Source organism: Lolium perenne, chromosome 2 (genome assembly GCF_019359855.2).
Source record: "Lolium perenne isolate Kyuss_39 chromosome 2, Kyuss_2.0, whole genome shotgun sequence".
NCBI lineage: Eukaryota > Viridiplantae > Streptophyta > Magnoliopsida > Poales > Poaceae > Lolium > Lolium perenne.
This window is the reverse complement of record NC_067245.2, coordinates 189902193-189915032: the sequence shown is the minus strand read 5'-3', so window position 1 is coordinate 189915032 and position 12840 is coordinate 189902193. Positions and strand designations below refer to the sequence as shown.

Genomic DNA, 12840 nt, shown 5'->3' with positions numbered 1-12840 from the left:
AAAAACACTTCAACATCAATAACTTCTAGGTTTGTTGGTCTAATACCAATAACCTTGAGGTTCTTATTTTGAAGTTGATCATCATATGACAAGTGTTCTAGATTTCACCATTAGTAACTTTGTAATACGATGAACAATTTCACTCAAAATTTTATCCATCAATTCATGACAACTTTCTGAGACCATGTCTGTACATGCTAGGCTCATAAAGTTTAACCTTAGTATTCGCATGTGCAAATCTGGCTTGCACCCGTTGTATGCACACGTAGAATCTATCACACCCAATCATCACGTGATGCTTCGATACGACGAGTCTTAGCAACGGTGCATACTAAGGATGATAACTTCATGGATATGCGAATATCGTTAGTGCCCCAATAGTTGGAGGATTGTGACGCCTGGCGTCTTCAACCTTCATACATTCCCATAAAACTTATGAGTTTATGTAGTCTCACCAAATTATATTCTATCATCTTGCAATAAGGTCTTAGATATCACATATATCTCATACCTTGATTATTTCTGAAAACTAAATTTTCAGCTCCTTACTTTTCAAACAGATTTGAACTTCAAGTTTCACAGAGACAAGATAACTTTAGGTACTAATTGAAACCATAGCTCTTTGAATCAACAATGTGAGGTTTACTAAAAGTTTGCAATAGGACTTAATCAATTCTTGATTCTTTAACAATACGATACCAATCCGTAAAGTTTCTTGTCAGATTTTAACAGTATTTCTATCTCAATAACAAGACTAGCGCATAGTAGAAAACGGATGCCAATACTACAAAATTAATTCAAAATACTACTTAGACTATGTTTATGATAATTAGTTCATGTTCTAATCTAATTACTAATGAACTCCCACTTAATACAACATCCCTCATAGTTGTTAAGTGGTACACGATCCACATCCACTACACCAAAACCGATCATCACGTGAGATGATGTAGCTTCAATGGTGAACATCAACATGTTGATCATATCATCCATATGACTCGTGTTCAACCTTTCGGTTTCCGTTGTCCCGAGGCCATGTCTGTACATGCTAGGCTCGTCAAGCAAACCCAAGTATTCCGCGTGTGCAACATTGCTTACATCCGTTGTATGTGAACGTTGAGTCTATCACATCCGATCATCACGAGATGCTTCGAAACGCATTTAACTGTACAACGGTGCATACGAGGGGAGAACACTTTATTATCTTGATATTAATGTGAGGGATCATCTTATAATGCTACCGTCGCGATCTAAGCAAAATAAGATGCATAAAGGATTAACATCACATGCAATTCATATGTGATATGATATGGCCCTTTAGTCTTTGTGCCTTCGATCTTCATCTTCAAAGCACGGACATGATCTCCATCATCAACGGGCATGATCTCCATCATCGTCGGCGTAGCGTCAAGGTTCATGGCGCCGTCTTCATGGTTGTTCACCTCATGTAGCAACTATTACAACTACTTTGAAATACTACTCAACATGAAATTTAAAGACAACCATAAGGCTCCTGCCGGTTGCCACAATACAATAATGATCATCTCATACATATTCATCATCACATTATGGCCATATCACATCACCAAACCCTGCAAAAACAAGTTAGACGTCTCTAATTTTGTTTGCATATTTTACGTGGTTTAGGGTTTTCGAGAGAGATCTAATCTACCTACGAACATGAACCACAACAGTGATACTAGTGTTGTCAATAGAAAGAGTAAATTGAATCTTCACTATGGTGGGAGAGACAGACACCCGCAAAGCCACTTATGCAATACAAGTTGCATGTCGAACGAGGAACAAGTCTCATGAACGCGGTCATGTAAAGTTAGTCCGAGCCGCTTCATCCCACTATGCCACAAAGATGCAAAGTACTCAGACTAAAGATAACATAAGCATCAATGCCCACAAAACCATTGTGTTCTACTCGTGCAACCATCTATGCATAGACACGGCTCTGATACCACTGTAGGATAACGTTGCATAGAAAACAAAAATTTTCCTACCGCGAACACGCAATCCAAGCCAAGATGCAATCTAGAAGACGGTAGCAACGAGGGGTTTATCGAGTCTCACCCTTGAAGAGATTCCAAAGCCTACAAGAGTAGGCTCTTGTTGCTGCGGTAGACGTTCACTTGCCGCTTGCAAAAGCGCGTAGAAGATCTTGATCACGATCGGTTCCGGCGCCACGAACGGGCAGCACCTCCGTACTCGGTCACACGTTCGGTTGTTGATGAAGACGACGTCCACCTCCCCGTTCCAGCGGGCAGCGGAAGTAGTAGCTCCTCTTGAATCCGACAGCATGACGGCGTGGTGTCGGTGGTGGTGGAGAAATCCGGCGGAGCTTCGCTAAGCATGCGGGATGTGGTGGAGGAGAGAGGCCGCTAGGGTTTGGGGAGAGAGGGGGGTTGGGCGCCGGCCCTCTAAGGGGTGCGGCCAAGGCTGAGGCTTGTAGTAATCCGCCCCCTCTCTATGCCCCTCATTATATAGGTGGAAGCCCCAAGAGTTCTAGTCCAAGTCTTCGAATAAGACCCCAACACTAAAACCTCCCATATGTGGGAAACCTACTCAAGGAGGGAGTCCTACCCAAGGTGGGACTCCCACCTTTCCTTGAGGTGGGTTGGCCGGCCACCCTAGGGGAGTCCACCTTGGACTCCTCCCCTTTAGGGTTGGCTGGTCATGCAAGTGGAGTCTCTTCGGGACTCCACTTTCCAAAGTGCCATTCTTCCGGACTTTTCTAGAACCTTCTAGAACCTGCCATAAATGCACCGGATCATTTCCAAACTTGGAATATGACTTCCTATATATGAATCTTATTCTCCGGACCATTCCGGAACTCCTCGTGATGTCCGGGATCTCATCCGGGACTCCGAACAAATATTCGAACTCCATTCCATATTCAAGTTCTACCATTTCAACATCCAACTTTAAGTGTGTCACCCTACGGTTCGTGAACTATGCGGACATGGTTGAGTACTCACTCCAACCAATAACCAATAGCGGGATCTGGAGATCCATAATGGCTCCCACATATTCAACGATGACTTCAGTGATCGAATGAACCATTCACATACGATACCAATTCCCTTTGTCACGCGATATTTTACTTGTCCGAGGTTTGATCATCGGTATCACTCTATACCTTGTTCAACCTCGTCTCCTGACAAGTACTCTTTACTCGTACCGTGGTATGTGGTCTCTTATGAACTTATTCATATGCTTGCAAGACATTAGACGACATTCCACCGAGAGGGCCCAGAGTATATCTATCCGTCATCGGGATGGACAAATCCCACTGTTGATCCATATGCCTCAACTCATACTTTCCGGATACTTAATCCCATCTTTATAACCACCCATTTACGCAGTGGCATTTGATGTAATCAAAGTACCTTTCCGGTATAAGTGATTTACATGATCTCATGGTCATAAGGACTAGGTAACTATGTATCGAAAGCTTATAGCAAATAACTTAATGACGAGATCTTATGCTACGCTTAATTGGGTGTGTCCATTACATCATTCATACAATGATATAACCTTGTTATTAATAACATCCAATGTTCATGATTATGAAACTAATCATCCATTAATCAACAAGCTAGTTTAAGAGGCATACTAGGGACTTCTTTGTTGTCTACATATCACACATGTACTAATGTTTCGGTTAATACAATTATAGCATGACATATAAACATTTATCATAAACATAAAGATATAAATAATAACCATTTTATTATTGCCTCTAGGGCATATCTCCTTCAAAATCTCCTCCTTGCCTGATGAAAAATCGGAATCGACCGCTGACGGTCCCGACGAAATCGGAACTTCGATACGATACGACCCTTCTTTCTTGACGCAGAATCGAAATTTTCCAACTGTCATCTCCATGGGCTCCTCCAGATACTCATATGCATCCAAACGGGAGGGCGGGTGAGGAATAAAATCGATTAGACCAGTTTCGATCTGTTTACCTCTGTCCATGGTGTTGCTTGCTACCGACGAAGTCGACGATCTTGAACGTGCCATCGAGATCAGCTCCTTGTCGCCTCTAGATCCCACAGACGGCGCCAATTGACAAGGTATTAACTTGTCAATGCCTACGGATTGTAGACTAGGGTTTCGTTGGATGTAGAGGGCAAGTAGATCTCGAAGGTTTCAGCCGAAAAGTACTCGACGATTATGAAACTAGGGTTGTGTTGACGGTAAATTCGATCCTTTCTTTGTCACTCGACTCCCCTTATATAGGAGGTGGAGCCGAGGGTTTCGTAATACACAAGTTTACAGAGTCCGAGAGGGTTTCTGATCCGTCCCGCAAGATTACAAATAATGCTTCCTATTACAACTCTAGCTTTCCTTAATAATAATTTGGGCTTCCGATTCTTCTTATCCTTCGGGTCGTGGGCCTTCAGTAAACCCCGGGTACCATCTTCGGCAGGCCCATTGGGGATGCCTATGTCAGTGGGCCCTAACGCTATGCCCAAATGCTCCAGGACTAACAAAATATAAAGATGTTCAAATAGCGGAAATTCAATTCGGCACATGGAAGCATATGCTCATGATACCCGAAAAAATATTTTGAAATGTCAAAAAAATTAAACGAAAATTTTTGTGCTTCTGTATGGACATTCTACGTGCACACGTCAAGTTTTACGAGAAATCAATATTTTTTGTGGCCCGTGTAAAAAAGACAAAACAAAAGTAACGTAGACAACTATTTTACACAAAAATTCTTCTTTTTAAGATATGATACTAAAAATGTGGTGAACCAAGCCATAGCCTAGTGACAGTGAGCTTCTGATAGCTCTCAGCCCGCCCGAGTTCGAGTCTCAGTACTCGCATTCTCGGTGTTGTGCACGCAATTACCTCTATCAATAACACAACGTTGCTGGATTTCTTCCCTAGTACGGCTGATACTAAAAATGTCGGCTTTCCATCAAAGCGTGTTCGAGTTTTTCAACATTTTAAAGTGTATTTAAAACGAAATTTAAAAACCAGAAGTATATGCTCTCAGGTGCCAAAACACCACTCCGGGAAGCGGAAATTCAAAGCACGCCATTGGGATCCAGATGAAAACTACTGTAGTTCACAAGTAGCCAATTCTCGAATCAACTATCTTGGAGGTGCTCATAGGGGTAGGGTGTGCGTGCGTGCGTTCATAGGGGTGAGTGTGTGCGCGTATGTATGAGCGCCTTTAATTGTACTGTGTTTCGCAAAAAAAAAGATTGCGTTGACATTGCCGTGGCAATCTCTGAGATATTGTAATTGATAATTAACTGACGAAAAGATAGTAGAGATGAATGGAATGGTTAAATGATTGTTCCATGTGTTAGATTGCAAAGAAATTGCGCACGTTGAGCTCGCGAGAGAGTGCCCTGCGCGTGCGCGATAGTGGCGTGCCTGTCTGTTCCGAATTTCCCTGATAAAATATGAATTCACCACGTTTTCCGCCTGGTCGTTACGCGGACACGGCGACCACAGGCAAGCGCGTGCCTATCTAGCGCGTGGGGCCCGCTCGTCAGCCACACCGGTGCTCCCAAGCCTATATAAAAGCGCTCGAGGGAGACAAGTCGGCAGCACCTGGAGCCAGCCAACACCAACAGAGCACACTCTCACCTACAGCAGAGCAGCAGCGGCGAATCGGAAGGAGAAGACATGGACGCCGACATGGGCGAGAACTTCGCCTACTACTGGGAGACGCAGCGCTACCTCGAGTCGGAGGAGCTCGTCGACAGGTAACGCGCCGCCGCCGGCCATCGATCGCCATTGTTGTTCTTCGTCGGAGTTTTGGCAGAGGCTGATTGAATCCGGATGCTTGGTTGCAGCATCTTCGTCGGGGCGACCGAGGACGCCGTGTCGTACTACGACTCCAGCTCGCCGGACGGATCCCACTCGTCCTCGACGCCGACCGGGGCCGCCATTGCCGGGGCTGGGATGGGAATGGGGATGGGGATGGAGATGGGCGGGACGGGCGCGAACAAGAACATCCTGATGGAGCGTGACCGCCGCCGCAAGCTCAATGAGAAGCTCTACGCGCTCCGCAGCGTCGTGCCCAACATCACCAAGGTGAGCTTCGATCGACGAGCACTTATCCAGCCGGCATTGCCGGAATCTCGAAGGACCAATGCGAGGGGGAGACAGACAATTCTAACGAGCAACGCGGCGTTGTTGTTGCAGATGGACAAGGCGTCGATCATCAAGGACGCGATCGAGTACATCCAGGTGCTGCAGGCGGAGGAGCGGCAGATGGCAGCGGAGGTGTCCGCGCTCGAGTCGTCCGCGGCCGGCGCGGAGGAGGAGGACTACGACGGGGGCCTCTTCGCGGAGCTGGAACAGGTCTCCCAGGCGGAGCAGCAGCAGAGGAAGAAGGTGAAGCGCGCGCTGTCAGTCTCGTCGATGAACGACGCGCTGCTCGCCGCTGCGGCGGAGGCGGCGTCCCCGCCCGTGGAGGTGCTGGAGCTGCGCGTGTCGGAGGTGAGCGAGAAGGTGCTGGTGGTCAGCGTGACGTGCACCAAGCAGCGCGACGCCATGGCCAAGGTGTGCCGCGCGCTCGAGGAGCTCCGCCTCAGGGTCATCACCGCCAACATCACCTCCGTCTCCGGCTTCCTCATGCACACACTCTTCGTCGAGGTACGTCGCCGTCGCCATTTAGTAGCTAGGTACAATTGGATGTTTCGTTTCATTCGATTCGATTGCTCTGTTTTTCTGCCTCCGTTGATTAGTTCACCTGATAAGATGACGCGGGCCGTGCTGACGTCAAGGACATGAGCTTCTTGGTTGCTTGACTCTGACTTTTACAGTCGGAGAACAACACTTTTAGCTCGAAAATGCGGGTCTACATATACGTGGGGGTCACCGTCTTATCACATGCCGTCAACTCACCCATGTTTGCATCAAGATGCGTGCCAGCATTTTGCAGAGACCACCTCCCACCAAAATGTTCCTTTCCAAACCCGTTATGCATGCCAAACCTCGACGTTCTGAACTCATTCCTTTCCAAACCTCCAACTTCTTTTGGTTCAGAATATGGTGTAGGACAATAAAGTTTAATTAGTACGGTATTAGGCACCATTAGTTTGCAACCCGGGAGTATTAGGAATCCATTCTTCAAATCTATCATGTCTCATCAATCTTCGAACATGGAAGGAATCAGATCTTCAAGATAGACAAGGTGCAGGTTGAATATATGAGAAAAATACTTATTTTATCTGTAAGAGAAAATGCACCAATTAACCACCACAAGAGAAGAAAATTGGAAGAAATCTGCTCATATCATGGAAACATAAAGAATTTTCACCAAAAATCATGCATACAGATTTTTGAACCAACAAAGCTGAAGATGGAGAACGTTCACCAAAAATTATCCATACTGAATTTCGATCATGTTTAGATATTATATATTTCTACCGGAACACATCAACATACAGATTAAAAAAAAAATCCATACATCAGCCTAGCAAATGTTTTTCGGATCTGGGAACATGTACCAAAGAGTAGGATCTGAGATTCACAAATATTCAGAGAAAAATCCAGAAGGAACATGATCCAACATGAATAAACATGCATCGAACTAGCCTCTAGGCCTGTGTAGCAAATCAGATCCGGAACAAATCACATCGGGTAAAAAAATGGAATTGCACAGTCGCTGCCTCAATTCGTGCCGCCGGCCGGCATCTCTCTTCTGGATGCCGATGCCGACGCCGACGAGCCACAATCCTCCTTCCCCGTCTGCGATGCGGGCGAGGGGGCACGGAGGAGCACGCCTCTGACCTCGCGTTCGTCTCGAGGAACGCCGGGACAGGGTTGGACTTTCACGCGAAGAAGGACGAGCCTCTAGCCAGAAGCTCATCAAGTGGCGACCGGATCTGGTCAGCTCAAGCATAGGGCGGCCATGGTGGAGGACAGTGGCAGCACACGAGGATAAGGCCAGGGGAGAGGACGAGAGGTTGAGAGAGAATCATGGAAGCACACGAGTTGGACATGTCCACCTTCGGATCTATAGGGCTGCCATTGTGTAAAAGGTACAGGTTGAATATGTAAAACTAGCTTGCACGGATCTTGACATACTGCTGGCCGTTGGATAAGCCAGGGACACCCACACCTATGTAGAATCGCTGCGTTGCTTTTAGCTTCCTTTTTAAGGTCTTTTAAGGTAGAATGTTGCATCCAAAAGTTCTTCCCCTGTTCCATTTGCGGCCTTCAACGCCACGTCACTCCCCAGAATTCCCCAAAAAGCTTCAGAAGAAAATCCCTTGCTCATTTTGGCATATTTTCCTTCCATCTCTTGGCCATGCTTGATTTTTCACGTTTTACTACGGATCGGTGTTGCGCAACATAATCACCAATCACATGTCAATCAACAAACACGGATATTCCCCAGCTCGAGCTCGATGGCGACCTAATCACCACGCGCTTTAGATGCCAAATTGATTGATTGATTGGTTTCCAGACAAACAACAAAAGCATCAGCGTCACGTGCTCGGGGGAGAAGTGGAGAGCGACCTGCACGTGCGTCTGCCACTACAAGATGCTGCTGTCTGCTTCCATCCTAACATATTTTTTACCTGAAATTATAAGGAAAAAAAAGGGCTCCTCTTCCACGCGTTATGGATGATTTTTTGTTGTTGTTGTAGATCCAGCACGAGTGCCATGTGCGTTAAGGCTAATCAAACTCGTGCTGTATTATCGCCACTAGTTTAGTTACTCGGATGAGATTTCCGATAATGTTTTCTGCTGTAGAGCTAACTTATTTCTGAAACTGTACAATATATGTCAGCCCACCTGACCGAGTCAAATGTTCCTTTATTTTTCAGGTGGATGACATGGATCGATTCCAGGTGAAGGAGATCGTGGAGGCTGCTCTCGCACAGCTTGATGCTCCAGGAAGCCCGCCAGTAAGCTCCATGAGCTATTAGGACTGGATCATACGCTCGTCGTCCTTGAGTCGCCTATTTCACCTTAACACCAGCTAGCCACTCCTTTGCAAGGCCTTTATATACTGTTATGTAATGTATGTGCCATAGTTTTGCCATGTTTTTTCGCAACACCCCTTTATATGTATCGATGGAGGTGATTGTTTAGTACGAGGCGATATAGCTTAAGGCATATATAGATAATAGAGTGACTAGATATGCTTTGGACCTCATGAAGGATCATGGCATAAGTTCCTGGAGTATCTATGGTGATAAATAAAAAAGGTGATTACTATTTTCGATAAAGGATGCATTACTACTTTGGAAAAACAATTACATCCAGCCTCTGCATAATCAAGATACACACAGCCGTTTAAACGTCTCAAGTGCAAGATGAAAAAAAACTTGGCGAGATACATATCGAAGCGATGAATCATAAAACGCTAAGGTATGAGTGGGGCTTCTATCCGTAGACTATGCTGCCACCCATGTAGGGAAAAACTAACCCTCGTCGTAGCCTCCAACCGTGTATAAACCTCCGTAAATAGGTCTCGGTTCTCCACTCACCGAAGAGTTAACCATGAACGGAGAATACATGTATATCTGTAGATGACCTGCAACAAAGAGCAATTTTTATCATTAAAAATCTTATCATTTCTACATAGCCAAAGCGCCCAGATAACTACTAGCGCCCCACCCTAAGAAGCAACTTAAACCTTGAATCGATACCATGAAGCCAATTGCCAAAGATATTTGCGACACTAGTCGGAGGATACAGACTAGACGCTACTTGGATGACTGACCATGTAGATCTCGCAAACTGGCATTGGAAGAATAGGTGTTTAATGGTTTCATCATGATGATAAAAAACACACCGTGTACTTCCGTGCCAATTCCGCTTAACAAGATTGTCTTCGGTGAGAATAACCCCTCGATGAAGATACCATCCAATTTTTTTTTGTTTTTAATGGTATCTTCATCTTCCAAATCTTCTTATTATTATCAACTGGTATATCAGAATGAAGGATCGCATTATATAATGATTTTATGAAAAAAGTACCATCTACATGAAGATTCCATCTAAATTCGTCTAGTTCAGGTGATAGTTGAATATCTTCCAGCCGGTGAATTAGGGTATTCCATGCCAAAAGCCTTTGTCCAAGAAAAACCCGTTTGAACGTCACATTCGAAGGTGAGGTAACCATTACTGTGGCAATGGTATCACCTTGGCGACGAACAATACTATACAAAGCAGGATACTGTTCACTTAAGGGTTTATTGTCTAACCAAGCATCTTCCCAGAACCGTATTTGTGCTCCATTCTTGATCGAGAAAGTACCATGGCGAAAAAGGACATTTTTGTCACATAAGACCAGCCCATAAGTGTGAATCCCCATGTTTCCAAACCACTTGGGATAACTTCTTCGAGCCGATATATTTTCTCCGAAGAATAGTTTGCCAAATCTCATCCTCGGTAAGTAGTTTAAACAGTCATTTACCCAGTAGAGCTGAATTCTTGACCTCCAGGTCATGAACTCCAAGCCCTCCTTGATCTTTGGGACTACAAACTATACTCTATTTAACCAGTCGATATTTCTTTTTCTCGCTGTCCCCTTGCCAAAAGAATCTGGATAGATAATAATCGAGTTTATGCAGAATTCCTTTCTGTAGAAGGAAGAATGATAACATATACAATAACATATTTGTTAGTACCGAATTAATGAGTACCAATCTCCCCCTAGGGATAACAATTTACCTTTCCAACTACTAAGGCGTATTTGTAATCTTTCTTCCACTATTTTCCATTCCGCGATTGTAAGTCTCCGATAATGAATCGGAATACCCAAATAACGAATAGGAAATTGGCCTTGCACACAACCAAACAACTCTGTATACAGAACAATATCGTTTTGGGCATCACCGAAACAGAACAATTCACTTTTATGAAAATTGATTTTTAATCCCGACAACTGCTCAAAACCCGCCAGGATTAATTTCAGATTTTGAGCTTTTTCAAAATCATGATCCATAAATAGAATTGTATCATCGGCATATTGAAGGATAGATAAACCACCATCGACAAGATGTGGAATCACACCTTCAATCTGGCTATCAGAATTGGCCCGCTTATGAGTATAGCCAGCATATCTGCGACAATGTTATAAAACATCGATGATAAGGGATCCCCTTGGCGTAACCATTTTCGTGTTTGGAAATAGTGGCCGGTGTCATCATTAACCCAGATTGCTACACTACCTCCATACACAAAATCATTTATTAGAGCACACCACTCTGGAGAAAAGCCTTTCATCCTGAGCATCTGTTGTAGGAAAGACCACTTGACTTTATCATACGCCTTATCAAAATCTAGTTCTAAAATAATCCCATTTAATTTATTAGAATGCATCTCATGTATCGTCTCATGCAAAACCGCCACTCCATCAAGGATGTTCCTTCCTTGCATGAAAGCGGTCTGTGACGGCTGAACGACATGATCCGCAACCGTATTAAATCTAATGGTGGCTATTTTCGTGAAAATCTTGAAACTTACGTTTAAGAAGCAAATATGTCTATATTGTTGAATCCTTTCTGCCTCATTAACTTTCAGTAACAAGATTACTTCACCAAAATTTAGACGAAATATTCTAGTTGTCCTATGTGTAAAGCACTGAACAAATCTAGAAGGTCCGGTTTAATAGTATCCCAGAAAGTTTGATAAAACTCTGCTAGAAAACCATCTGGATCCAGTGCTTTGTTGCATTCAATTTGGAAAATTGCCTTCTGAACCTCTTCCCCAGAATAAGGTGCGGTTAGTAGGCCATTTTCCTCCATAGAAACTTGGGGTATATCATCCGTTAAGTCCTCGTTAAGAGAGAAGGTACTTTTCTCCGGAGGACTAAACATACCTTTATAATAATTAGTAATGTAGGATTTGAGTTGCCCATGGCCTTGAATTAACCCTTCATCTTGAGTGAGAGAGTGAATACGTTTTTTTCTGATGTCTCCCATTGGCTAAGCCATGGAAATATCGCGTATTCAAGTCTCCTTCCGATATGAATTGAGCTTTGGAACGTTGATACCATTTGAGTTCCTCTTCGTGAAGAAGGCTCGCTATCTGCGCATTAGACTGATTTTTAAGTTCAATCTCTTGCGCAGACAGCGGTGTTACCTCCGCTACAGCCTCTAGCTCATCAATCCCATTTGATAAGCGAGCCTTCTCTTTTTTAAGAATATCAGCCGTATGGGCAACCCAACCAGAGAGATGTTTGCGCATTGCCCACATCTTATTATTCCATCTCAAAATTGGAGTGCTACCCCCAACCGGTCTCTCTCAAACCATCTTAACCATCTCAAAAAGGTGATTACTTGATTATTTAAATATTTACATGAAGTATAGTGCCGACATTTATATTTTCCGAGAAGGGAAAGTCCCAGCCTCTGTGTCAATGCATACAACTCTTTATTAAAATGTTATTCAAACTATTACAAAGGACCTAGTATCAAAGCTTATTACAAATCATGGGTCAAAAAGAGCCGAGACATGTAAAAAATTGTAGTAACACGCCACACCTTAGCAACGACATGTTATTCTTCGATCAAACTACAAACCGAATTGGCTGCACATATCTTGTGCTACCCTTGTACTAGCTCTCCGCCGACGGTTTGAGATAGGACCATGCACGTATCTAATTAATAGGTAGCCAAAGGTATAAACTCCATAAATGAAGAGAAAACTTGGCTGGTTGAAGGTAAAATCATTCCAAACACGCCTAACAGCCCATATAAAAAACACACACCCACTATAATGCGTATTTTTTTCCTTTTTTTTGCCCCATTAAATCAATTGCCAAATAAATTCATGATGTTTGTTTGTGGGTGAATGTTAAAAATGTTGGTAATATGCCCTAGAGGCAATGATGTGTGA

At 43.9% G+C, this 12840-nt stretch overlaps 1 protein-coding gene across 1 annotated transcript; it reads left to right on the top strand.

The window, feature by feature from the left end:
* The first annotated feature begins 5581 nt into the window (after positions 1-5581).
* On the top strand, positions 5582-12300 carry LOC127306841 (transcription factor BHLH6). Its single transcript, XM_051337548.2, has 5 exons — positions 5582-5738; positions 5829-6069; positions 6181-6633; positions 8817-9200; positions 12274-12300. Exons 1-4 carry the CDS (start codon positions 5659-5661, stop codon positions 8916-8918), a joined length of 876 nt encoding a protein of 291 aa, XP_051193508.1. The 5' UTR covers positions 5582-5658; the 3' UTR covers positions 8919-9200; positions 12274-12300.
* The last annotated feature ends 540 nt before the right edge of the window (positions 12301-12840 follow it).